The sequence below is a fragment of the Tenrec ecaudatus genome, chromosome 1 (genome assembly GCF_050624435.1).
Source record: "Tenrec ecaudatus isolate mTenEca1 chromosome 1, mTenEca1.hap1, whole genome shotgun sequence".
Classification (NCBI taxonomy): Eukaryota; Metazoa; Chordata; class Mammalia; order Afrosoricida; family Tenrecidae; genus Tenrec; species Tenrec ecaudatus.
In genome coordinates this window covers 152317432-152343081 of record NC_134530.1, presented here as the reverse complement: position 1 = coordinate 152343081, position 25650 = coordinate 152317432, and the positions used below count along the sequence as shown (strand labels likewise).

General features: G+C 53.3%; 1 protein-coding gene across 2 annotated transcripts in view; it reads left to right on the top strand.

The window, feature by feature from the left end:
- IGSF3 (immunoglobulin superfamily member 3) overlaps window positions 1-25650 on the top strand; it is a 119809-nt gene that overhangs the window by 56493 nt on the left and 37666 nt on the right. Inside the window, exons 3-6 of one of the 2 annotated variants that reach the window (XM_075559927.1) lie at window positions 14110-14487; window positions 16321-16731; window positions 22134-22523; window positions 23797-23856. In XM_075559927.1, the coding sequence (XP_075416042.1) occupies window positions 14110-14487; window positions 16321-16731; window positions 22134-22523; window positions 23797-23856 (1239 nt within the window). The remainder of the gene's footprint in view (window positions 1-14109; window positions 14488-16320; window positions 16732-22133; window positions 22524-23796; window positions 23857-25650) is intronic. The other variant, XM_075559936.1, reaches the window with a different exon arrangement.

Sequence of the window (25650 nt, the reverse complement as noted above, 5' to 3'; positions counted from 1 at the left end):
GCAGAGCTGTTTAATGTCAGCGGTTACATGGGCCTGTATGTAAATGTACTAAAGAGAAAGGAGTCTGGAGTGATGCCTTCCTAAGTCATGGCCACGTCAGCCCCTGGGGAAATGAGGAGGAAGTGGGACGGGAGCGGTAGAGAGGAAGAGCTGGAAGGTGTGTGCCACTCTGGTCCTTTTGAAAAGGGTACGTGTGCTGCTGTCAGTACGGTTGTTCTAAAAGGTCTTCGAGTCCGCGTTTGCTCCCGCGGTTCAGCAGGCCTCTCGGAGGGTAGCTTCAGAACCCAGGGATGAGTCCGTGAGGCCGCAGCTGGGAAGCAGCCCCAGCCCCGGGCGCAGGGAGCTGGATGTCTGCAACGGGACTCATCAGACCGTCTGGTGACTCAGCAGAGCCCGTGCCAGGCAGATCAGAGTTGGGCTGGAGAAGTAAGCCCTTGGGTCTGAAGCCCTCCTCGGTGCTGGTTCTGAGGCCGAGCATCACGCCCTCTTTTAGAAGTGCGGCATCAATAATTTAACATTGATTAATCATTGTCTTTAGCCCAGCTCTATTTTTGACACCATGAGGGATTTGGGAAAGAAAGAATGGACGCTCTCGCTGTGCCCTTGAGGAGGCCAGGCTCGCATCTTGTCTTGTTGGAATGTTAATTTGGGCTCCTTGCTTCCATCCTTGCCCTCCGGACCGTCCTCCTCCGGCTGCCGGAGAGATGAGTCAGAAACTCAAGTTGGATCCCTTTCTCAAGCTGCTGTGTCCCAGAGGAGGTACTTGCCCAACCCGAGTACCTTTTCGGGCCGTCGCCTCTGCCTCTGATGTGCCCCCCACTCCCCTCCACACCCAGCCCTAGGCCAGACAGACTCAGCAATTCTCGGTGAGCCTGGAGCAGACTGCGGTGTTTCTACGTGGCGTGAATTCCCCCTCCTTCCAGACCCAGCTCAGAGGCTACGGGGAAGCTGGCTGAGATGCCCCGTCCCCTTCCCAGAGGCCTCCTTCAGCTTGCACCGCACACCTGCCTGCCCTCTGGTCCGGTCCGACCCCGCATAAGCCTGCTGCGGTCCGTGACTGTCAAGTCTGCCCCCACTCACAGCGTTACCGAGAAGGGACTGGGCACTCGAGGGCCTTCTGGGCTGGAATCCCAACACCCTCACCAACCCCTTCCTTCCCCCGGCGCGGGCAGCTGGGTTCGAAATGCCAGCCTGTGGGTTAGCAGTGAAGCACAAATGATTGGAGCCACGTAGAGACCTTGGCCTGTGTTCCTTTCGAAGAGTGTCCGCTTAGAGTTACAGGATGTCTTATTCGTCTCTCCTTCGCCGTGCCTGCCTCGGCACCCTTCATGGCATTCTGGTTAGGTGCCGCCGCAGGGGTTCCGACTCAGAGCACCCCTGTGTACGAAAGAGCAAGACACCTCCGGGTCCCGCACCACCCTCACTGCTGTCCTGTTCGAGTCCCTGGCTAGCAGCCGCGGCGTCAGCCCCTCTTGTGGAGCTGAGGGTCTTCCTCTCGTTCAGTGCCCCTCTGTTATCAAGCCTTTTTCAGAGACCGCTCCTGAGAACATGAGTTGATTGGCGGTTTAGTGTACATTTCAGTTGTTTTTCCTGCATGACCAACGACGAGAAAGCCATTTGAATGTGTTGATGGAATCCGTGGGCTGGTGCCGTTGGCAGGGCAGGACAGTCTGGCTCCCCTGCTCCTCAGTGTCCGGGCAGCCGCCGTTTCTCACTCCCGCGGCTGGGAACGGGGCTTCTGGAATAGAGCCTCTCCCCCACTTCCCCACGGACCTGGATCTTCTTCATAGGACAGCCCCATTCGCTAAGGAGAAGCTGCCGGATGTCGGATGGACCCAGCCTCGGCGTGGCGTTAAGTCTGCCCACATTCGGAAGGAATGGAGTTACAATCCTCCTCTTGGTGGAGAGCCGCAGGGTCCGTCACACTGCAGAAAATGAGGGGGCACTGGAGAAAGTTACTGCTGTGGCTGGAAGACATCACTTCCTGTTGCTGCTTGGGGTCACTGGCAGCACACAGTGACAGGTTCAGCCACCAGCCGGGAAGGAAGGTGGCTCAGACCCTCCCAGTGGCCCGCAGGAGAAAGGCCTGGCGATCAGCTCCCGACAACAGCGAGTTGTCCTTCCGCAGTTGGTGGCTTGGCGTATGTGAAGTGCTCATTATGTGCCAGGGGTCAAGTGTGTCAACACAGGAACATGTAATCCTTTCTTCCTATGACCTATTTATCATATTAGACTCTGTGGACTATCAAAGCTACATCAAAAACCCTCCCAGCTAGAAATGAGGCACCTGAGGCATAGAAAGGTAGAGAGGGACCAGCCCAGGATCTCTGAACTACTGCCTGGGTGATAGTTGGATACGACATCAACTAGACACTCCTGCCTAGGGGTGGAGTTCAACCTGTCAGTCAAGTGGTAGCTTTGATGACACCTTGAGGACACCTCCTTGGGAGTGTCACCTTGTGTACAAGAGCAAGAATAAATGGAGATTTCTCTGTGTGGCCCCCTGGGTCGTGGTGGGGTTAAAATCTGTTGGTGTGTGTAAAGCCTGGGCGCGGCCAGTGCTCAGGAAGTGCTGCAGCTGGTGGTGCTTGTGTCTGTGTGGTAGTTACCGAATCTAGTGTCATCTTGTAGAGGGGTGGAGGCTAGCCTGTCAATCAGCTCACAGCTTGATGACCTCATTTGGAGGTGCTAAGGAGATCAGTAGCTCGCTGGAGGTGGGACACACTCACTCCCTGTGAGACATTTCTGTTGACAAGACACATGGAGCTACGCTAGAGCCCTGGAGCTAGAGAAGCCATGTGGAGACCCATGCCAGCACTGAGATTCCTCTACCACCACTGTATTACCAAGACTTTCCACCCATTGGCCTGTGATCTGCCTGCATTCGGCATCATTGCCTGTGTTTTGTGAGTCTGAAGAGGACTTGATAGATTGGTGTCAGACTTATGGGCTAATCTTGGACTTATGGACTTGATCTGGACTGGGCTGGGATTTTTCTCAACATTCAATTGGTCTTGTATATAAAGCTCTTTCTTACACACATGAGTCTCCCTAGATTTGTTTCTCTAGTCTACCCAGACTAACACAGTCTTCCCGGTGTGTGGCCCTAAAAGGGGAGCCACAAAGGATCATCGCTTCTTGCCCTCCCTCGGCTGAAGTCTAAAGAGTGACAGTCCCCAGACACCGTCCCTTGATGTGCAGTGGAAGTGGCATTCCCAACTACTGTCTCAAGAGGCTTTAAGTTTTATGGTCTCCACCTGTCCCACCCCTCAGCTCTCCACCCCTTAGCACTCTGGATGGCATTTCCATCTGAGCCTGTACAGATGCCGCCTCGTCTTCTAAGTCCAGGTGGGCACGAAAGTCCAGCCCTGCTTCATGGTTAATGGTTCCACATCATTGATAGCACTGAGCACATGCCGTGCGAGCCTTGGGCCACAGCACTATCAGTTTCGTGTGTTGTGGAGAAAGGTACTTAACCTCGAAGACCATTTCCGCTTCTGGCGCATGTGGCTGTAATGAACTTGACCTTGTTCCTTGTTGTGAGGATTGGGTGAGATGATGGATGGAGAGCAGGTAGGACAGTGCCTGGCTCACCAAAGTACTCATCATTAAGGTTGTTGATCTCCTCACTTAGACGTCCATGCAGGCTTGTTGATTTAATGAATGAAACAGAAGGGAGAGAGATTCCAAAGGTTGGACCCTATCTGCTCCTTGTGTCGTGTGGAGGCTGTTCTAGGTGCAGGTGGCTCCGCGTTAGCGTATCTTCACTGTGTGTGTGGTTTGAGCGTGTGGAGCCGGAAGTTGAACATCCGTACAAAGATCTTTCCTGCGTGTAGGACTGTCCTTCCCACTGGTTAAAAGAGAGAAGGGAGTTTTTACATCTGCATTTGGTGGTTTTCACAGCATTATTGGATCTCTAGTGAGCCATCAGGTTGATCAATGGTGGGTGACGTCATTCCCATTTTAGAGATAAGAGAGAAACTGACTGACCTAGGGTAGCCCTGGTGGGGTAGTGGTTACGCACTGGGCTGCAATCCGTATGGTGGGCAGTTCAAAACCACCCGCAGCGCTGCACCCGTCAGCAGTTCCAGTCTTGGAAACCCATAGTAAGTCGCTGTGCGTCAGCATTGACTAGATGGGAGCGAGAGAGACCACGTCTGGCAGAGGAGCTGTGATGCGTGGACATGCTCAGTCAGCCAACTTGTGCATCTACCTTGAGTCTTGGGTCTGAGATTGTGTTGCCGAGCCCAGGCCTGTTCCACAAAATGCGTGGGAAACTGGCCAACCCAGGCCCCTCAGCCCCTCCCCGCCCCCTCACTCCTGACTCATGCCGCTCTTGCCAGGCTCCTCGAGGGCTGGACCAGGGGAGAGATTCCCAGACAAGCTGTGCGCTGAGAAACGACTTCCGGGATCATGTGCCTCTGTCTGTGTGATATGCCAGGGACTTTTACCACTAACTCTCAAAGGACATGCCTTCACCCAGCGGCCATTTATTATGTGATGATCCTTCATTTGGGGTGGAGAGTGGGGGCGACTAGGGGTGTACGTAAATCCTTTTGAGAGTCTTTTGAAATGCATAGGCGCTTCTCCCAGAGAGACTCACACGTGCATGTGTAAAGCGCTGTGCTTTCATTCCCTCTTAAGGCACCCACGTGACTATTATCTAGTTCACTTGGTGCAAAGCAAGCGACCTCAAACCATAATGACCTGTAACCCCAGTAAGCATTTATTACTTCACGGTATCTGTGGTCAGTCATCAAAGGGACCCCAAGTGTGGCTTCTGCACAGGAAGGTGTGAGACCCACCCGTCCAAGGAGTTAGAAGGAGAGGGGTTACGAATCTACCAGCACTTCCCAGACTGATGCCAAGAGAGATGGATTTAAGAGATGTCACCGAGCCTAAGGGAAAATTTTCAGAAGCCCTGATGGCGTAGCAGTCACGCATGGACTGCTAATCACAAGGTCAGCAGTTCAAAACCACCAGCCACTCTGTGGGAGAAAAATGAGACTTTCTACTTCCGTGAAGAGTTACCATCTTAGAAAGCCACCGGGGCAGTTCTCCCCTTTGCAAGAAGGTGACCTTGAGTCAGGATCGACTCGAAGGCAGTGAGAAGGAAACATGCTCACCTGCAGATGTGTTTGCTGATGCCTTAAACAGAGTCAATGGGCTTCTTCCTTACACTTGCCCTCTTGGAGGCTTTGTTTGTGGATCTCCAAAACTAGCCTAGAAACTCTCTTCCAGATGAACACAGCCAGCGGCCGTGGACTGCTTGCCCAGAGATAGTTCAGAGAATAACGCGGACTTGAAGCCAGAGTGGGCCAGACCCTGGGAAGGTAGAGCAGCACAGGCAGAAGCGAAGCTGGGAACGGGGCCTGAGAGCAGAGGGGGGACCGGCATCGGCCCGCACGGTGGAAAATGTGGCTGGCAGAATGCTGGGAAAGGCGGATGTTCAATGAAGCACATGGAGCTCTTACGTTGAGGGGACCAGGAGGGAGGCAGTTGGCTGAATTAAGGGACTGCATGGCAGGCGTGAGCAAAGCGCTATGGCCCCCGAGCCACATGTGACCAGCCTGTTATTTTCGTGATGTCTTCAGGAGCTGAGAATGGCTTTCACAATTGTTTAATGGTTGGGAGGGGCGGGCAATACATAATCAGATTTGTATGTCTCTTAATCAAGCCCTATTGGGGCTCAGCCAGGTTCCTCCGTGAAGGGCTGTCCATGTCTGCGTTTGCACAGCAGTGGCGGCTGGGACAGAGATTGTGTGACTTGCAACGCCTAGCGTATTTATGTTAGAACCCTTCCTAGAAATGTTTGCCAAGCCCTGCTCGGTAGTAAATGACCTCATAGAGTACCTAGTCACATGAATTAAACATCTAGTACATGGGGGGGGGGGAAATCAAGTTATGGAACATGATTATATATGTAGCATTATCTTATTTCTACAAATCAAACTAAACAGCTAATAGGTGCCTGAAGGGAACAGAGACCAGATCAAGAAAAACCAAAATACTAATGGTTATCAATAGGTAATGGATTATATGTAGCTTTGATCAATTTATTTGTTTTGCCTTTCTGTAGTTTTTACTTTTTTTTCTTTTTTAGTTTTTACATTTTTGAAAGTAGACTTATTATTTTTATTTTGGGTTATTTCCCCCCTCCCTCACCCTCCCGATTATGAAACTACTGTATCATCATTAGGAGTCCTTGCAGCGTAGTGGGTTATGCATTGGGCTGCGAGGGCAGAGTCAGCAGTTCAAAACCACCAGCAGCTTCTTGGGAGAAAGATGAGGCTTTCTGGTCCCATAAAGGGTTACACTCTAAGAAGCCCACAAGGGCGGTTCTACCCTGCTCTGTAGGGTTGCTATGAGTCAGAATCGACTTGGTGGCATGGGTTTGGTTTGCATGTGGTTATGTTGTCAGTTTGATTTGGTTCTGTTTCTTTTCTGTTTTTGAGTTTGGGGATGTCCTCGGTGTAGAGGACTGAGGAGGGAGGCAGCGTAAAATATAAAGGAGAGAATAAAGACTTCCTGCATTGCTGTCACCCACTGTTTGTGTCCAGCCCTTTCAGGACGATAGACAGTAACCAGTACATACCCGTTGGTTGATCCCGACTCCCGGAGCCCTTGCTTGTTGCTCCCTAGCCCTGAGGCTGATTTTTCAGCCGTAGATCACCACACCTTTCCTCCGAGGCACCTCTGGCTACACTCAGACCTCTAACCACGTGTGTCTTCCGGAGTAAGAGCTGGCATGGAGTTGAGGGAACGTGATAGTATATGCTACATGCATTTAAAATGTTTTCTTCTTCAGTTACGTAAGTGATACGTACTGCAGAGTCATCCAAGAGTCCAGGGATGTCTAAAATATAAAAGAATCACTTACAAAGACGTACCTCTGCCCAAGGAGCCCTGGTGGTGTAGTGGCTTACACATCGGCTGCTAACCACAAGGTCAGCAGTTCGAGCTTACCAGTAGCCCTGCGGGAGAAAGACGAGGCTTTCTGCCCTCAAAAATGTGCAGTCTTGGGACGCCTGGGCGCAGTTGTATCCTGTCTCGTAGGGTTACTGTGAGTCTGAATGGCCCCAGGGCAGTGGGTTTGGTGTGTGGGTTGCATTCCCGCCTGGGGCAGCCACCAGCACTTTTAGGAATCCTGGTCATCTCGGACCCCCAAAGACCTCGAGAATTAGGCGTTCTGGAGTGTGGAGCAGGGATCTGTGTAGGAAGGACCTCAGGTCCTGCTGCTGCACAGCGAGGTTTGAGGCCCACTGGGCCGCGGGGTGATAGGAGAGGGACTACCCTCAGCCTGGGAGGAAGCAGGGAGCGCCATGGGGCAGGGTCCTCTGCCTGGGATGGGCACGGGGAGAGCAAAATGAGGAGGGTGGCAGCGTGGTGGGGGCGTCACCTGCTCAGAAGAAAAGGTGAACTTACTGCTGTGATTAGACCTCTGGGGCAGGGGAGGACATGGCAGTGAATGTTAACAGGTGCAGTGGAGCGTGCTCATGGGCCAGCAGTGTTTATGGGAACCCTGTTCATGACATTTTTCCGGCTTGAGCAGGTTTTTGGCTCTGGGGCCCCAGTTCAAAGGACCCTGGTGGTGCGCTGGTTAGGGGCTCAGCAGTTAACTGGAAGGTCGAGCTTCAAACCCACCCTCCACTCTGCAGGAGAAAGACAGGGTCGTTGGCTTCCATACGGACTGCAGCCTTGGAAACCTAATGGGGCAGTTCCCCTCTGTCCTGGCTTGGACTTGAAGTCACGGGTTTGGCTCAAGCTATGGAGCGCTGTTGACTGGTCAGCGGGGTTGGCTGTGCTGCGCAAGGGTCAGATACTTGCTGGACCCGCTCGTGGGCTGCTCCCTTGTCAAGCGTGTGATCGCACCGCGGCAGCTCCTGTCTGCCGGGTCTCCGCTGCTTGCATCCTCCCGCCAGGAGACTGGAGGGGAGCGTGACGCCCTGGAGCCCAGTGCAGGTAGCCTTTGCAGACGGGAGTGGCTTCTGCAATCCAGGAGCTGGAGGCTGAAGGGAGGGTGCTCTTGGTAGGGCCCCTCCAGTCTATTTCAACTCACAGCGGCCCCATGTAACGGAGCTGCCCATGGGTGTTCTCGGCCGTCATGGTTTTGAAGCAGATTGCTGCATCAGCCTCCCCCTGTAGAGCCGCTGGGTCAGTTCAGAACCCCCACCTGTTTGCCGCCGAGCGCTGGACTGTTGTGTCATGGGTTCTGTGATGTGAGCATCTGCCCGGCACCTTGTATGTAGAGGCACCCCCCCCCCCCCGCCTTCCTCTAGGGCGGTCTTTTAGCCACCCTGAAGGTCCAGGCTTGAAAACCTCATGGGAAGTAGTTCTACTCTGCCACTCATGGGGTCGCCAGGAGTCAGAATGGCTCCGCAGCAACCTGTAATGTGCAATGTGGGGTGGGCCGGGCCTCAGGCCCATGAGCTTGTAAAGTCCGGGTGACTCCAGTGTGTTCCAAGGTGAGCAGTACCACCGCCCAGCGGAAGGCCCAGGCTCCACGGTGTCCACCCTGCACCAGCCACTGGGCACTGCCATGCAGCTACATCTTACACATTCAGTTAAGCGTTTGTTTGGCTTGGTTTTTAAACATTGTATTGCGTGTCTTAGGTGTGAGTTTTTACCGCCCCTTCATTTCCCCGTTTCACCTTTCATGCACAAATTGGTCCCTGAAGTTGGTTGACCCCACCCTCCCAGGGAGTAGGCACTGGGCCTTTTTCCACGCCACCTGCCCCGTTTCTACGCCTCCTGTTCCCCGGCCCTCCCGGTGCCTTGGGGCTCTCATTCCACTACACCCCCAGGGCACACACAAATGCCCACAGCTACACCAGTGTGTGCATGCATGTGTAAGCCTAGGCGCTCTTCCGTCCATACCTGTGTGGCATGTTGGATCATTCATGCGTATTTGCTTGTTTCACGATTGTTGTGGAGTCGTTGATGTGACAGCATTTGCTCTTGCTGGGCTTTCTTCGTGCGTACCTCGCAGGTTCTTTGTGGACTTGGACTACCTGCCTCTGAGTGCCCTCAGATTGTGCTTTGCCTCGCCCTTCAGCACAGTCAACACATGGCTTCCATCTGGTCAGTGAGGCCCCTCCATCTCCCAATCCCGGTCACCCTCAAAGGACGGTACTTTCTGTGTGTGAACTTCTTCTTGACGTCTGATAATGGTGGCATCACATACTATCTGCCCGTTTGTGGTTGCCTTAGTTCACTCTGTAATGTCCATGGATGTGTCATTGTGGGGTATTCCGTTATATGAGGGGGTACCCCCCAACAACAAAAAATATATATATATATATATATATACATATATATATTTCCCCAAAAGCTGTGTATTTAAATTGTTTTTTACAAAACAACCTTACCACTTTCAAAGTACTCTCCATTACACTTAATACATCTGTCAAATCTGCAGTTAGACTGCCGCTCTAAATGTTGCTACTGTTACGAATCGGGCGACCCCTGTGAAAGGGTCGTTCAACTCCCAAAGGGGTCACCACCCACAGGCTGAGAACCGCTGCTCTCAAGAGAAATTCTTGGAAACTTTTCGAATTCATCTGTTTGGATGGCTGACAACACCTCCTTCGTTTTTTTCCTTCACCTCTTCTATGCCATCAGATCGCTGTCCTTTCCTGACCCTCTGCATTCGTGGAAACAAGAGTTCCACAGAGTGAAGTCAGGTGAGTAAGGAGTGTGGACAAGAGAGGCTTGCTGATTTTTGCCAAACACTGGCGTACTGAGATGGCTGCACGAGCAGGTGCATTGTCATGGTGGGAAAACCAGTCCCCAACTGCCACAAATCAGGCCTGTGTTGTCGCACACTATTACACAATCTTTTCAAAACCCCTAAATCGGTGGTTCTCAACCTTCCTAACGCCTGGACCCTTCATACAGTTCCTCATGTTGTGATGACCCCCCAGGCATAAAATTATTGTTGGGCTTCATCACTGTAATTTTGCTACTGTAATGAATGGGGCGACCCCTGCGAAAGGGTCGTTCCACCCCAAAGGGGTCTCGACCCACAGGTTGAGAACTGCTGCTCTAAATAGAAAGCTTGACTAACAATCTGACCTGGTGGAATGAACTCCAAATGCGCTATCCCCCTCACATCACAAAACAAATGAGCATCGTCCTGATCTTTGATTTCACTTGATGAGCTTTTGCCGGGTGAGGTGAAGGTGACATCTTCTACTGGCTTGATAGATGTTTGCTTCCTGGGTTGTAGGAATAGCACCATGTCTCATCATCAATAATGACCTTGGGGAAAGCGTCAGGGTCGCTTAAGAGCTGTTCTTTCAAAGCACAGCATGTTTCCACTGGACATTCTTTTGTCCTGGTCAGTCAGAACCCGAGGCACAAATTTTTCAGTGACCCTTCTGAGTCCAGATAACTTCCTTATCTCTTCAATCGTCTGCTGTTGTGGGTCTTTGAGCACAAGTGCCTGAATTTGGTCAACATTTTTGTCCGTTCGAGAATTTGATGGACATCCAGAACAAGGTTTGTCATCAATTGCCCGGTCACCTTTTTTGAAATGAGGAAACCACTCCTGCACTTGCATTTTTCCCACAGCACTGTCCTTGTAAGCTGTGTTCAACATCACAGCCGTTTCTGCGGCATTTTTCCTGAGCAGGAAACAAAATTTCACAGCCACACGCTGTTCTCTTAAATCAACCATCACAAAAAATGAGGTTCGAACGAAATTGCTTTTACGAGAAAGTTCATAGTAACCAGCAAGAACCTTCCCAGGTGACGCCACTGGGTGCACTTAAGAGTGTGTTGCTGGAGGCTTCCCTCATGGGAAACATGCGTGCTATGAAAGCTCCCAGCGGAGCCTTTTCCAATTTTGGGGCCAGAGGGATCCCGCGTATGTGTGTACCACGTTTTGCATATTCATTCATCTGTTGATGGACACTTCGGCTGCCTGTGTCCTTTTGCTGTTGTGACTCATGCTGAGCATGAGTTCAGGGGTGGATTCACGTTACTGCTTTTGTTTCTCTAGGATAAGATAGCTAGCAGTTAGAGTACAGGATCAGATGGCATTTTCATTTCTCGCTTTCAGAGGAAGCACCCCGCTGTTTTCTAAAGTGGTCGCACCATGCTACAATCTGGTGAGCAGGGTCTGAGAGCCCCCATCCTCCCCAATTTCTTTTTATATCGGTGGCGCCATTTTGTGGGGAGGGTGTGTGGGAGTAGCTCGTTGTGGTTTAGTCAGATGACTAAATGTTGCGAGCTTCTCGGTGTGCTTGTTAATGGCCTTCGTGTCTTCCTGGTGATGCGTCTGCTTACATCCTGTGCTCATTTTTTTGTTTGGATTACCTGTATTTTTGGTGTCGACGTCTTGAGGCTTTCTATATACATTAGAGAGTAGACCTCTGTCAGACACGCCTTTGCCAGTCCCCACACCCCCGTCTGTAGGTTCTTTCCACCATTGGTAGGATCTTCCTGATGAGCGTATTTCATTTTTAGCAGGCCCCAGTTACCCAGCATATTTTCTCTTGTCTGCATGCTTAATTAAGTCTGATGGCATATTTATGCCATAATTTAGGGACCTCTAGCTTTCTAACCACGTTAGGTACCAGGAACTGTTAGGTCTTGGGTTTATTCTGAGTGTGTTTTGTGTCTGGTGTGAGATAGGGGCCCTAGTTTGTTCTTCTGCAAATGAGTCTATAGTTCTGCCAGCACCAGTTGTTAAAGATACCATTTCTTCCCCGTTGAGTGGATTTCGATCCTTCGTTGAACATCAGCTGTCTGTAGCTGGATGGATGAACTTCTGGGTTCTCAGTTTTGTCCCATTGGTCTGTGTCTGTCGTTGTGCCAGGAGAAGGCTGTCCTGACTACTCTGTGTAATGAGACTGGGAATGGGGAGCGTGAGGCCTCCTGCTTTGTTGGTCTGTAATGTTGCTTAATTAATTAATTTGGGAGCTCTTTATTTTTCCATTTCATTAAAGACTGTTGCTGGGATTGGGATTGCATTGTATCTATCGATCACTTTGGGAAGTGCGGACACCTTCCCTAGGCTGTCTTCCTATTTATGAGCATGGTTTGTTTTTCCACTTACGTCGGTCTTTGGGTTTCTCGCAAGCAGCGGTGTGTTCTTTTTCTTATATAAGTGCTTTGCACCGCCCCTGGTTAGATTTATTCCTAGGCTGAGTTAAATTGTTTGGAAGCTGTTCTGCTTTTCAGGAGTTCTGCAAACACTCCATTCAAATGTCACCATATCTTTGTGTATTATATTTAAATTGTCGTAACTAGGGCACACAGAATGAAAATGCCGCACGCCGATTTTCAGCAGACTGCAAATTACTTAACGAGCCGTCTTCTCCCTGTTGGTTAGTCTCTGCTTTCTGGGACTAGATCCTGCTGTAGCCAGGATGGGGGCCCAGGTCGGACGTTTTTGTCTTGGAGAGATGGTTCTGCGTGTGCACAAGTCTGTAAGCGGTGGCTTTTCTCTGTAAAGCCCATTGTGAGTCCCTCACCCTGCAGATCAGGTCAGCTGGCTCTGAGGCCCTGCCACCACCCAGCTGAGCGGAGAGTGGCGTGCCACCAGGGTTGGAGTGGTCCCGGCTGTTCACCAGCTGGAGCCACTTCAGATAGGTTTATGCCGGAGGCAGCTGCAATTCCCTTTTTCCGGAAAGAGGGAGCTTCCAGGAGGTGGGCTGCAGCTGTGAGCGTGAGAGAGCTGGTGTCACTGTCATGAGGCCATTGAAAGGTCCTTGACTGATCTCTCACCAGCCAAGCCCTGTCCTCTGTGGCTGCAGAGTCACAGAAGGTTCCAGCCACAAGGGGTCTTAGCTAGCAGCCCTCTTTATTGAGGTCTGCTCGTGGGCCGGCCCCACATTCGCGGCTTTACAGAAGTTGCTCAGCTGTTACGGTAACTCCGTGGGCTCCCCGTTATTATCTCCATCTTAAGAGCGCAGGCAGCTGAGGTGCATGGAGCGGCAAAGTTACTTGTCCAGAGCCACGGTTAATCAATGGCAGGACCGGCATTGGAACACATGCCAGGTGGTCCCCAAGCCGCCGTAAACACCAGCAGCAAAAATGACCAGTCGGACTGAGGCCCTGGTGTGAGTCAGCACAGAGCTGTGCTCCCTGGCTGTGGTCTGTCAGAAGCAGAGTGCCAGGCGTCCGTTCCTTCCCCGGCGCCTTTGGTGCCTAGCTGGGAGCTTACCCATTTATATGCACGGGAGATCGGAGAGGAAGAACAACTTGCCCGAGACGACACCGCCAACTCTGATCGTGGCAGAGCTGCATCAGGAGTTCCCCTGGGCTTGCTCTCAGGCGTTAGTCGCCCCTCGCTGGGAGGAAGACAAAGGGGAGAAGGTCCCCAGCCACCGTTTAGGTAGGTTAGGCACGATCTGTGGCTGATTTGGAATGAGAAACAAGTTCCCCTTACTGTTGTCCCTTCGCCTTGCTCCTCATGTTGGGAAGAACAGGGAGAAGATGGGTCGATGCCTCCAATGGGATGACATGTCCCTGACAGAAGGGGTGAGCTTGAGACCCTTATTGGGGCGTGCCTTTGTGGGGTGTGCGTGTGTGCGTAGGGTCACCAGGGACCTGCCCCAGTTCTCACGTCACGTGCTGCGTGCTTGGCCCGCAGGCACTCAGCTCTGCCATTGGGATGGCATGGATGGAGGGATGGGGCATTCGGGCATTTGGAAAGGAAGGGTGCAGTACCAGACACGGGACCCCAGGCCCCCCTAGTCCTCGGCCAATGACAGGAAGCATCGTTTCAAACAGCTCAGACCACAGATGTTTTTGTTTGTTTCTGTGTGAAATTTTGCCAAGGATCCCACTTCTCCTGTTCGTTTTATTAAAAAAGTTACAAACAGCATTAATAAATAGATATAAAACTGCCACCTAAATGACAGAGGGGATAAATGGTTTTCCCCAAGGGTCAGCCACTGGAGACGTAAGGGAAGCGTGTCCCCGTGCCATCCAGTCCCCATGTATGTAAATTCAGGACGCGGCTTCACCGCTGGGTGTTTTAATTAAAATTTATAAATCACAGAGCGCCTCTGAAAGGGGTAGTAAGCCATTTCTACCACTTCTAAGTCACACAGGTTGCTGCCCGCTGCGAGGTTAACAGGTGTGTCTCTCTGCCTGCAGGTGTGGTGTCGGCACAGCGGCAGGTGGCCGTCCAAGAAGGACCCCTGTACCGCACGGAGGGCTCCCACATCACCATCTGGTGCAACGTGAGTGGCTTCCAGGGGCCTGCCGAGCAAGACTTCCAGTGGTCCATTTACCTGCCCTCGGCCCCAGAGCGCGAGGTACAGATCGTCAGCACCTTCGACTCCTCCTTCCCTTACGCCATCTACACCCAGCGCGTGCGCAGCGGGAAGATCTACGTGGAGAGGGTCCAGGGGCACTCGGCCTTGCTGCACATCACAGAGCTGCAGGCCCGCGACGTGGGCGAGTACGAGTGCCACACGCCCAACACCGATGAGCGCTACTTCGGGAGCTACAGTGCCAAGATGAACCTCGTGGGTAAGGAGACACTGCGCTCACCTGGCGGGCCCCGCCTGTGCCTCTCCTCCAGGCGGGCACCTTTGTTCCATGTCATGTGTTTGACTGACACATACGCTCTTCCCAGATCCTGTCGAGGTCAGCAGCACAGCGGAAGGCGAGCACGAAGTGTGTGCTCACTCTTATAAAAAGCGAACGATGGAGGCTGACTCATGCAGGGGGTTGGGTTGCAGATGCTAAGAAGCTCGGGATGGCCAGCCCCCTGGCTGGTGGAGTTTCAGGCTGGAGCCATGTGTGGAAGATGAGCTGAGGATGTGACAAGAGAGATGGAGGCCCAGGCTCTAACATAGATGGGCACTTGTGTTTGCAAGTCCTTGCCCACACCGGGGCTGCCTCAGTGGGCCCGTTAGCACCATGGCTAGGGAATTGTGAGCTAGTGATTTCCCTTGACCATGGTGCTCCCCTCAGGAAGAAGGGACCATGAGGACAAGGCGGTGTGTGTGTGTGGGGGGGGGGGGTTACCACAAATATCAAGGCTGTTCTGTATTTCTGAGCAAGTCTTAACTCCCAGGTTTCCGTTGTCCCAAGTGGGTGTGCATTGGGTGGGGTGTGGGCAGTTGGCAGCTCTTTTCTGATCACAGGCACTGTCTTCGGTCCTTTCCCTGGACAGCTTGGCATCCCAAGAGGAGGCTTTCAAGCCCATCCTGACAGGAGGCCTTTACGGACCCAAAAGTTCTTCCTGTCACCGGGTCCTGATGTGAATCCAGGAGAAAGCACACTCTGGGCGTGCTTGCGTTGCCCCCTGCCGTCAGGGAGGGGAGGCCCCGGAGAGAAGTGAGGTCACACTGAGAGACCCCAGGGAGTCTCGCCGTCACCCGGCTCCTCGCGGCTCTGTTTGGAAGCATCCGTCGCCTCCGGGCCACCTTGCCAGAAGAAGTGTATGCAACTCCATCTTACTTAAACTGGAGGATGACCATCCTTCTCTCTACCATACCTAGGTTTAAAACAGGGAGGGGCAGCTAGAGAGGGGGAGAGAGGCTTCCCAGCACTTCACACTGCTTGCAAGAGTGGCAGACAGGTGCAGGGAAAGGGAGGAGGTGAGCAAGTTGTAGACACGGAAAGCGACAGGCTCCAGGAGCCATTTCCATTTAGTTGTCAACCAGAAGTTGGCCTGGTGTCACTAGAAAAACCGCAGGCAGGTGACAGTAGAGAAGTCCAAACTCCGAGCACGGGCTCGGGGCAAGGCTCTGAGCCGGCCTTGCGGGAAGGTTCCTCAACCTCTGTAGCCCAGCATTCCTCCGTTCCTTGGCCCTCTTCCGATGGAATCCCCTGACCTACCCTCCACACGTATGGCTCCACTAATGTAGTGCGCAAAACCTAGTTTCAGACACGATCACATCCTGGTATTGCAGAGTTGAGGATTTCGACACACATCTGGGGAGGGGAGGAGTAGAGGGATCCAAGTCCATCAGTAACAGAACAATTAAGTGTTTTAAAATTATATCAAAGTAGTAAACTATTTGATCAGAAAGGAAATTCTTTTTACCTAGTATTTTGGGGAAATCATTTATCAGGTAGCATGACGTACAGCCTGTATTGGCCTGGTACTAAAATATCAAACAAGGTAAGTGTCCAAAAGTATATTCTGAAATCAGTTAAAAAGTCCTCTGGGTGCCTGTGCCCTCTGGGGTGATCTGTGGCCTGAGCCATGTGGTAAAGGCTGACCTGGAGAGCTGGGAAAGCAGGGGGCGGGGGGCGGTGGTGCAGGACACGAGCCTGCCTGGAGTGGGAGCTCCACCCCCGGGAGTCTAAGCGGCGGTGCATTGTGGGGACGTTTCTGTGTTGTTTTTGCAGTGATCCCCGACACGCTGCAGGTGAGCGCCGTGCCGCAGACCCTGCACAAAGTGGAGCAGGAGCCGCTGGAGCTGAGCTGTGAGGTTGCCACTGAGACCGTGCAGCACAGCCACTTGTCTGTGGCCTGGCTCCGGCAGAGAGGCAGCGAGAAGCCCGTGGAGGTCATCTCCCTGAGCAGGGACTTTGTGCTGCACTCCAGCCTCGACTACGTCCAGAGACACAGCCTCGGGGAGGTGCGGCTGGACAAGCTGGGCAGGACCACCTACCGCCTCACCGTCTTCCACCTGCAGCCCTCCGACCAGGGCGAGTTCTTCTGCGAGGCTGCCGAGTGGATCCAGGATCCCGATGGGTCGTGGTTTGCCATGACGCGGAAGCGTTCCGAGGGAACTGTGGTCAACGTCCAGCCCACGGGTCAGTCTCTCTGAGCCTCTTGCTCCTGCGTACGGGATGGGGAGGATGGCCAGTCACTGGGAGAGTGAGGGGCCTCTTCTTTGGGGGACTCCTAACAATACAGTAGGTTTTCATATGAGGTTTCAGGGCCATTGGAAGCTAAGAGGCATAGAGGACGCAGGCGTCCTGAAACCTGGCCTTCTAGTGCGTCCCTGAGAGCCACCACTAGGTGAATGCGCGCTCTCACGCATGCGTGCTTGGACGTGCAGGGTGTGTGCATTCTCTGGAGTCCATTACCCAGCTGACAGCCAGCACAGTGGCGCCCCCTGGTGGCGGGGTCTCCGTGCTTCAGGCACCAAACTTGCTCCGTGGTACAGGACACTTGGGACGACGAGCCCCCGGTCCCCTGCCTCCCCTCACGCAGATAGAAAACGATGAAGTAGACAGTTGATGGCTTCAGTGAACATGGCATACATTAATGTCTGTAGCGTTTAATGCTTTCCAAAAGGAGCCTTGTTGGCACAACAGTTAGACCTTTGCTTGCCAACCAACAGGTGGGCAGTTCAAACCCTCCCAGTGGGAAGGGAGAAGACTCAGAAAACCACTCCCATAAAGACGACAGCCTAGGAGACCCCATGGGGCAGCTCTGCTCTGTCGAGTTAGGGCCCCTGAGAGTCGGAATCGGCTCGACTGCCCCTAACAACGTAGTTTCCAAAAAGCTTTTGTCACGTAGGATGGCACCCATCCATTCAGAAGCTCCCGGGGGTAAGTAGAGGCGTGTTCCATTTTCTGGGTGAGAATGGTGCCTGCTGGTGAGGACAGCCAGGCCCCAATGTACATGTGTGCTCCGGGGGCAGCTGGAAAGGGCTCCCTGAAGACATTGAGTCGCTTGTCTAGAGCCGTAACAGAGCCCTGGCAGCCCCAGGCCCTCTGACCCCCTCACATTATTCTCCCGCAGCCTCAGAGCCCCCTCTCCAGACCCCCGAGGCCAGCCATGCTCCCGGTCGGAGCAAACAGTGCTTGTTGGGCGGGGGACTGTTTCGCGCACGAGTCTCTGCTTTTCCCGTTTGTTTGGAGGCTGGTGGCTGGTGCTGTGGTGTTCAGAGCATTCATGGCTGCAGAGGCCTTGCCTGTGTGGATGCGCATCTCCCAGGAGGCTGGAGTGTGGCTTATGGGAGCCTCTTCCTCAGCACCTCCTTATTGGCCCTCTCACCCTCTCCCCACTTGCTCCAATCGGTTGGGCTTCACCTCACCGCTCTTGTGGAGCCGTGCATCAGACTCCCCGGCAGTGCAGATCCCTGACCTTCATCCCAGATGGCCTGAACCAGCTGCGCCGGGGGTCGGGCCTGGGAAGTCCCTGTGTGCTCCCCAGGTTGACTCTCAGGCTGCTGTGTTTTATCCAGCACCCTGGAAGGCGAGGCTGCTGGCTCTGCGGACACCCTTTCTTTGACAGGAAGGCTTAGGTTCCTGAAGAGGCACTATATTTTCTTCAGGGTCCAGTGTGTTTAGAAGCTTCTAGATTTTCAAGAACTAGGAAACCTGCAAAAGGGACTCTATTTCACAGGTTTTCCCACTTCGGGGGTGGTTTTAAGATCACCTTCAAATCTCCAGTCCACATTATTGAGTCTTAATGCTTTAGAATCAGGTTGTGTCCGTGTGCTTTCTTTATTTTAATCTTACCCGTTGGGTGCCAAGTAAGCCGGCAGAGGTTCTGGGGAAATAAACAGAGTTGAGGACTTCAGCCCAGGACCGTGCTTTTCTGGGGGAGGCAGGTAAGCCAGCGCCTGCATTCCGATGTTGCCCTCCTCTGAGTTTGTTCCCGTCGACACACAGTGAGCGTGTGCAGCGTGGCCGGCAGGTGTGGAAGCACTCAAATATGGACAATGCTTGGCCCCTCCACATGGGAAATGTGAAGCCAGGAAAGCCGGCGGCTCCGTGGAGTGACTCCGGGCCGTGGTAGCATTGTGATGGCGCGCTCCGGGAGTGCCGTCCGTGCGGAGTGCCCTGGCGGGCGCCCACAGTCCTTGGATGGGGCAGTTAGAGCAAATCCAGAGCAGCCCAGCCAACCACGTTTGGTGGCTTGAATTAGTAAGTCGTGCAGCCTAATGATTCACCAGGGGGACTGTAAGGGAGACGGGGGTTGGGCCGCCAGTGGTGAGAGCGTGTCTGGGTTGATGTTGAGCTCCTGGTGAGCCCAATGCCACACATGCTGTGACCTGGAGCTTGGATCTGGCGCCTCTTTGGACTGAGGGTTTCAGACTATGGTTTCAGATCTCCAGTCCTAATATTGTCTTAATGCTTTACAATTTGGTCACGTCCATTAATTTTCTTATTTTAATCTTACCCGTTGGGAATTAGGGGAGTTCTCCTCTTTCATGCAGATGGGTGCGATTTTTTAAACAGGAGATGAAAAAGTGGGGAACCACGGAGGTTGGTTGAACGGGCCCACGTCCAGAGCAGAAGCAAGATGGGACACGGTGCTATTGTTAAGTCGGTCCCAACTCCTAGTGGCTCCCTCCACGTGACAGAGTCTAACTGCCCCATGGGTTTTTCGGGTCTGTAATCCTTACGGGAGGCAGATCACCACGTCGTTCTCCACAAAGCCGCGGTCAGATCCGATCTGTCATCGCTTCTGAGAGCAGCCGCGTGCTTCAGCGTTGTACCCCCAGGACGCCCACGGCGTTATGGTCCAGGACCACGCCAGTGCCAGTGAGCGGTCTAGAAGGAGGGCGGGCAGGAGATGCTAGAGGAGGAAATGTGGAAAGCCAAGTCGCAGAAGCAGGAGTCCCCCGGGCCCTGAGCCTGAGGCGGGGCTCGGGCGGGGGTGGCGGTGGGGCACAGGAGGAAGTGCCAAGCCCCCGGAGTAATGGTGATGTGTTTTACCTGACGTGTCAGGGAGCCCTCCCTCCAGGGCAACGGTAAAGAGCATGATGGTGTGTGCGGGCAGTGAGGCCGAGGGGTGGGTCTGGCGCTCAGGGAGAGGCTGGACTTGAGGGTAATCAAGAGCCCATTGAGCAGCAGCAGTGGGAGTGGGGAGAGAGAGAGAGAAGAGTGTGAGTGTGTGTGTGTGTGTGTGTGTGTGTGTGTGTGTGTTTAGGCCCCTGTGAGAAGCCCGAATACTGTGTCCTGGACGCCGAGGACAAGTGGGGCGCCGAGGCAGGCGGAAGCCCTGACTGAAGCCTGGGGCTGGGGCTGGGGCTGGGTGTGGTGGGGCTGAGGAAGGCTCACAGGTGACCTTTGCTAGTTCAATAGGGTGTGAGGAAAGGGCCAGAAACCAGGTTTCAATGAGCTGAGGCGGGGTGGGATTGGTATTTGAAAAAGTGTGGATCAGTCTCCAGAGATTTCATTGACTGGGTTTAATCGAGGTTTAATTGACCACGGAGCACGTCGCTATGCAGAGAAGGGGGTGGTAAATTATAACTTTCTCTTCTACCTGGGAACCTGAGGGGCTCTCCCGGCTGGGAGCGGGGATAGGAGCACCCGTGAAGTAAGCACAGTCTTTGGCTGCCACAGGAGATAGATGGCCACAGCCTGCCAGACTCTCAGGCAGTGGGCAGCTTTGCAGTCTACCCCCCGCCCCGCCCCTCCCCTCCCACTGGTCTGCAGCAGGCTGCACAGGGAAGAAGTGCTTCCAGTGCCTGCGCTAGAAATGACTGTGATTGGGTTGACCAGAGAGCCAGTATCCAGCAGGCAGACGAGTGGGTTTGTTCGCCCAGGCCAAACCGGTTGTCACCATGTCAGTTCGGCGTCCTGGCAGACTGCCTGTGTGTCACAGTAGGACTGGACTCCATAGGATTTTCAGTGGCTGATTTTTCCCAAGGTGCCCTTGGATGGACTTGAACCCCCAATCGTCCAGTTAGCAGCCGAGCTTCTCAGCTGTTGGCCCCACCCACTGGCTCCGTGCCATCATCCAGGCAGAGGGTGGAGATGTACAGCCCGCGTCTGCTGGCCCCGGGTCTCCCAGAGCTGTCTCATCTTAGGAAGGCACGCTGAGGCAGCAGCGAGGACGGTGGAGCGGAGTCCTGATGAGCTGTCAGGAAGTTGGGATACAGGAAAGAGCTGGGTCACTTTGGAGACAAGGGCCGCCTGCAAGATGGTAGACCATGTGGGAGAAGAGAAGGTTTGGAGGGAGGAGGGCAGGTGGGTGGGAAGCCGTGCTCGGGCTGGTGAGGATGAGGACGGAAGCGCTCACCTGGGATGCCTGTAGGATTCTCAAGCGCTCGGGCAGCAGATTGGGGTGGAGGTGGTAAACTGAAACAGGAGCAGTGAAAACAAAACCCCCGTGCCATCAAGTGGGTTCCGACTCGAAGCAGCCCTGTCGGTCAGAATGGAGCTGCCCTGGTGGGTTTCCAAGACGGTAGCTCTCTGGGAGCAGAGAGCCTAGCCCAACGTGTAACATGCTATGCCAGCCTGGCTGGGTCGGAGGGGGAAATGGGGCAGGGGTCTTGAATATCACGGGGAAGGATTAGTAATGCCCAAATAAGGGCAACAACCAAGGTGGGGGACCTGGCTAAGTGCCCTTCTTTTTGAAGGCTGCTTGGATTTCTGGACCATTGGAAGGTCACCTACCTTTCAGCTAAGGAAATACCCTCCCAGCCTATCTGCCTAATGACTTGGTCTGATAGGTTTGAGACCAATGAAAGAATATTGGTTTTCGTGGGGTTTTTGTTTTTCCGGAGTGGTTTTTGCGAGCATCGGTCTTGCCTTTACCTTCTTTTTAATATTCACAGGGGGTTGAGGAGCGTTACTGGTATTTTTGTTTGGCGTATTTGGACAATTCCAATGTGCATATGAAAATGGGGGGTCACTTACCTGAGACTTTTTCCCCCAGAGAACTAGAGGTCCAGGGGCACCTCTAGGGGCTCGACATTCGTGGTGTACAATTTCCGTGATGGCAGACCACCATAAGGAGCCTGGGGGCACGGAAAGGTCTCCCTGCGAGCCAGTCCCACCCAGTGGCCCCACGGGAGAAAGACAGACCTAGCAATTGCCCCCATAGAAGTCACAGCCTACGGCGCCCCATCAGGTTCTCCCACTGTAGCACAAGGCATCGCTCTGAGCCACATGGACTCAGCAGCATGTCACGACAGCAAAAGGAGTCCCTTGACCTCTGGCTGCCTAACATAAGCCTGCTTAAAATGGCTCCATTGCTCGTGGTAAGCAGGGAGCAGGCTCCTGAGACTGTGTGGCTTTAGCTCCCTGGGTCAGCCTGTCTTGGGATTCTCCCTTTGTCCCGTCCCCCCCCTCTCTTTGAGGGTCACGGGGTTCTCTGGGCCTCCGCTGACCTGGGGCCCTCTTGAGACAAGGGCTCTGATGCCTGGCCTATTGGTAGCATTGTGACGAAGGGTGTGGGCTGTGGGGGTCAGTGCCGTCTAGCCAGCCGGGACACCATTCACCCAGAATGCATCCGTTTTTGTCCTCAGACAAAGAGTTCACCGTCCGGCTGGAAACGGAGAAGCGCCTGTACACTGTAGGGGAGCCGGTGGAGTTCAGGTGCATCCTGGAGGCTCAGAGCATCCCTGACCGCTACTTTGCCGTCTCCTGGGCCTTCAATAGCTCTCTCATCGCCAGCATGGGGTCCAACGCTGTGCCGGTCCTCAACAGTGAATTTGCCCACCGGGAAGCCAGGGGTCAGCTGAAAGTGGCCAAGGAGAGCGACGGCGTCTTTGTGCTGAAGATCTACCACCTCCGCCAGGAGGACACTGGGAAATACAACTGCCGCGTGACGGAGAGGGAGAGAACGGTCACTGGGGAATTCATCGACAAGGAGAGCAAGCGTCCCAAGAACATCCCGATCATAGTCCTCCCCCTCAGTAAGTACAGGCACCCCCACTGCCTTACCACCCTGGCGGCTCAGCGGCTAGCCACACACAGAGAAGGCAGCGGTGAGAGAGAGGGGGGCACTGAGACTGAGGGTGGGGCTGGGGTGCAGGAGGAGCCCAAAGGTTCAGGCAGCGCCCCCCCTCCCTTCCCCAGTTAGCTAAACTGCAGGGCCGTGTTTGCAGGGTTGAATTGACCCTTGGCAGATCCCGGGTCCAGCTCCGCTTGGAGGCAAACCAGGAATCCAGGAAAGCTGTTTGTTCCAGGGTGGGCGTTCAACCCCAGAAGGAGGGGGTAGAGACCTATCTAGGAATCTCCCCAAAGGAGAGTTGGTCTCTTATGGGATGGTTTATAAATCACAAAGTATAAGATCCGGAAGGATTTTGCTGCCTATGGCTTTTGGTGGGGGTAAAGATTGACATCTCCCTCGTAGTCTCTTCCCTGTTAAAATCTGCTTTTAGAAGTCAGTGCATGGCATTTTGTAAGTCTTCCTGACGCACAGACATTTGGAGCTTAGCCAATTTCTGGGGCTGCTTTGTTGGTCCCCCAGTAGTGGCAGGCAGGTGGGGGCAGGTAACTTCATTGCCGGTGGGGGGGGCGCTCCAGGGAGGCCACCCACGTTGGGTCGTCCTGTGTTTAATTGTCCGTAGTATCAGGATGCTCATGCAATTTCTCATTTCTCTCAAGGCTCGGTGTTTAGTAGAAAGAGTTTTTAAAAAGCTTATCTGAAACAAGCTGATGAACTAACCTTTAACTTGTTTTTCTCCCCTCCTCAAACTGCTTTCTCTTATGATGATTCCCTCGTACATGTTTCATCTACACACTTTCTGTTTCAAAAAATAATTCTCTCCAATTATGGGTAATAATGATTAAACACATAAAAAAAGACTTAGGGCCCCTTTCTTCTTGTCTCCTGAATTAGAGGATTTCACTTCCTGCTTTGGAATACACGAAACAGAACGCAGGCGTCGTAACTCCCTCCGAATCTTTTCCATGCTCAGCCCCTGTGCCTGCGTTGCCCAGCATGGTGCTCTGCGCGGAGTAGGTGCCTGCCCGCTCTCCTGGTTCTGTTCCTGCCCGTCCGTGCTTGCCTTAACCAAGACCTCTCTCCTTTAAACCTGCAACTAACCCCTCCTTGTCTTGCAAGCAACAGTGAAGGGCAGCCAGTCACACTACTTGTATCTCACGCCTTTTGTATTAAGCGATTTCCCCACCCCCTTCCATGAACTCGTTGATGATCTGTGGCCTGCTATATTGCTTTTCCAGCAGATAACTGGGTAGTTAAAGTCCCCCAGCACCACCAGATCCTGCCCCAAGGCCACTTGGGTAAGTCTACAAGAACAACCGGATCACATCGGGAATGGTGACTAAGACCTTGGATGTTGATGGCGCTCTTCCTCCTGAGGAGCCTCAAGTGCTGTGGCATATCTCACCCCCCCCCATCCTTATCAAGGCCAGTGTTGATTCTCCCCTCTGCTGCCCGCCCCCCAGCCCTCCCTCTGGACGAGGAAGCCAGAGCACTGTACAGGGAAGTGCTGGCAGGAGAGGGGGAGCCATGCGTGCAGGTAGCGATTCGGCTTGCCTTGCGTTTGAAACGTTTGCTTCTAACTCCAAAGCCATTGCTCCGCGCTTAGCCTCTGCCACAGCGTTGGTCTCCTGGTTTGAGAAGCCGCTCGTGAACAGGCGCTCCGGTTCTCATTCGTTCTGTCCTAGTTTCCACTTAATCCAGATGGTTTCATGGCGTCAGCTGCCTGTTAGGCCTGGGAGCGCTTCAAAGAGTGGTCCCTTATCAGTAGTACTCAATGCCGGGCCGGTCTGAGGTTGCCCTGGCCCTGGTGCCAGGACGGCTTATCTGCCAAGAAAAACTTTCACTCCTAAGTTTTCCCAGGCTTGCTCAAGCAGCTGAGCCCCAAACACCAGCCCTGACAGCACACAAGCCAGGGCTTACGTAAGAGTCATTTAGGGTGACAGGAGGGAGTGGGGATGATGTCCCTTATGTCATGCTCTGCTTAAGGCAAGCAAAGGGATTGTCTCGAAGCTGGAGTTGCCACATTTAATCCCATCCTCTGAATTGATAAACATGGGGGTGAGCTGTGACTGAAAGGCAAATCTCAGTCTCATTGGTGATGGTAATGAAAAATAATTGCTTCAGCTGATCCTGTCAATGATTAGGATCTCCATTTTGCCCAAGAGAAATTGGACTGGGCAAGGTAAGTACGAGTCCCCGATTCCGGGGTTAGGAAGGAGCCCTGGGCCTGCAGCCAGCTCTGCCGAACTCCAGGTTCCTGCGCTGAGCCATTGTGCTGCTCAGGTAGTAATGAGGGCCTCAGCATCGCCCCACTTGTTTTGCACCAGCCCCGGGTGGTGGTCCTCCTGGGAAAATGCTCTTCACCACTGTGTCCAGACGTTTCCTCACTTGATGCCAGCAAACCCAGAGTGAGGAGCGGGCATGCTCCCTTAACGAGCTAAAGACGGAGGCAGAGTGTCTATCACTCGCTGTTGCCGCCTGTGGCAGAAATCCAGGGGGCGAAGAGGTTGATTCAGATATGTATATATGTGGATGTGTGTGTGTGTGCCCCTCCTCAACAGAGCCTTGACTGGATTGATTGGTTTTATTTTTGGTTGTTGTTTTTGATTGATTGGTTTTAGATGAGCGCAGTGCCCCAGCTGGGTGGTTCCTTCAGATTCAGTGCCCTGTTGGTTAAGGCTCCTTGTGTTCTGCGAGACATGGGGGCCTCTTGAACTTTATATGGGTAACTACAAAATGATAGGTACAGGGTTCAAATAGATCGGAGTGTCTATTCTATAAAAGCAGAGTTGCTGGGAATGGTAAAATTAATTAATGGTAATGGAGGCTGAGTGGTTTCTTTTTTAATTGTAATGTGTAGGCCAGGGTGCCTCTGTACATTGGCTCACATTTTTAATCTTTCCAAAACTTTCCAAATCAGCCCTCTCCTCTGTTTGTAGAACAAATTGAGGCCCATGGAGAGTTTAAGTAATTACCTTGAGTGAGTTCTGCTAGCTAGCGAGTGGTAAAGACTGAGACCCAGGCACTGAGGGGAGGGAACTCTAACCCCATCCTTTGATGGGCAGAAGGATTCAACCTAACCCCATCCTTTG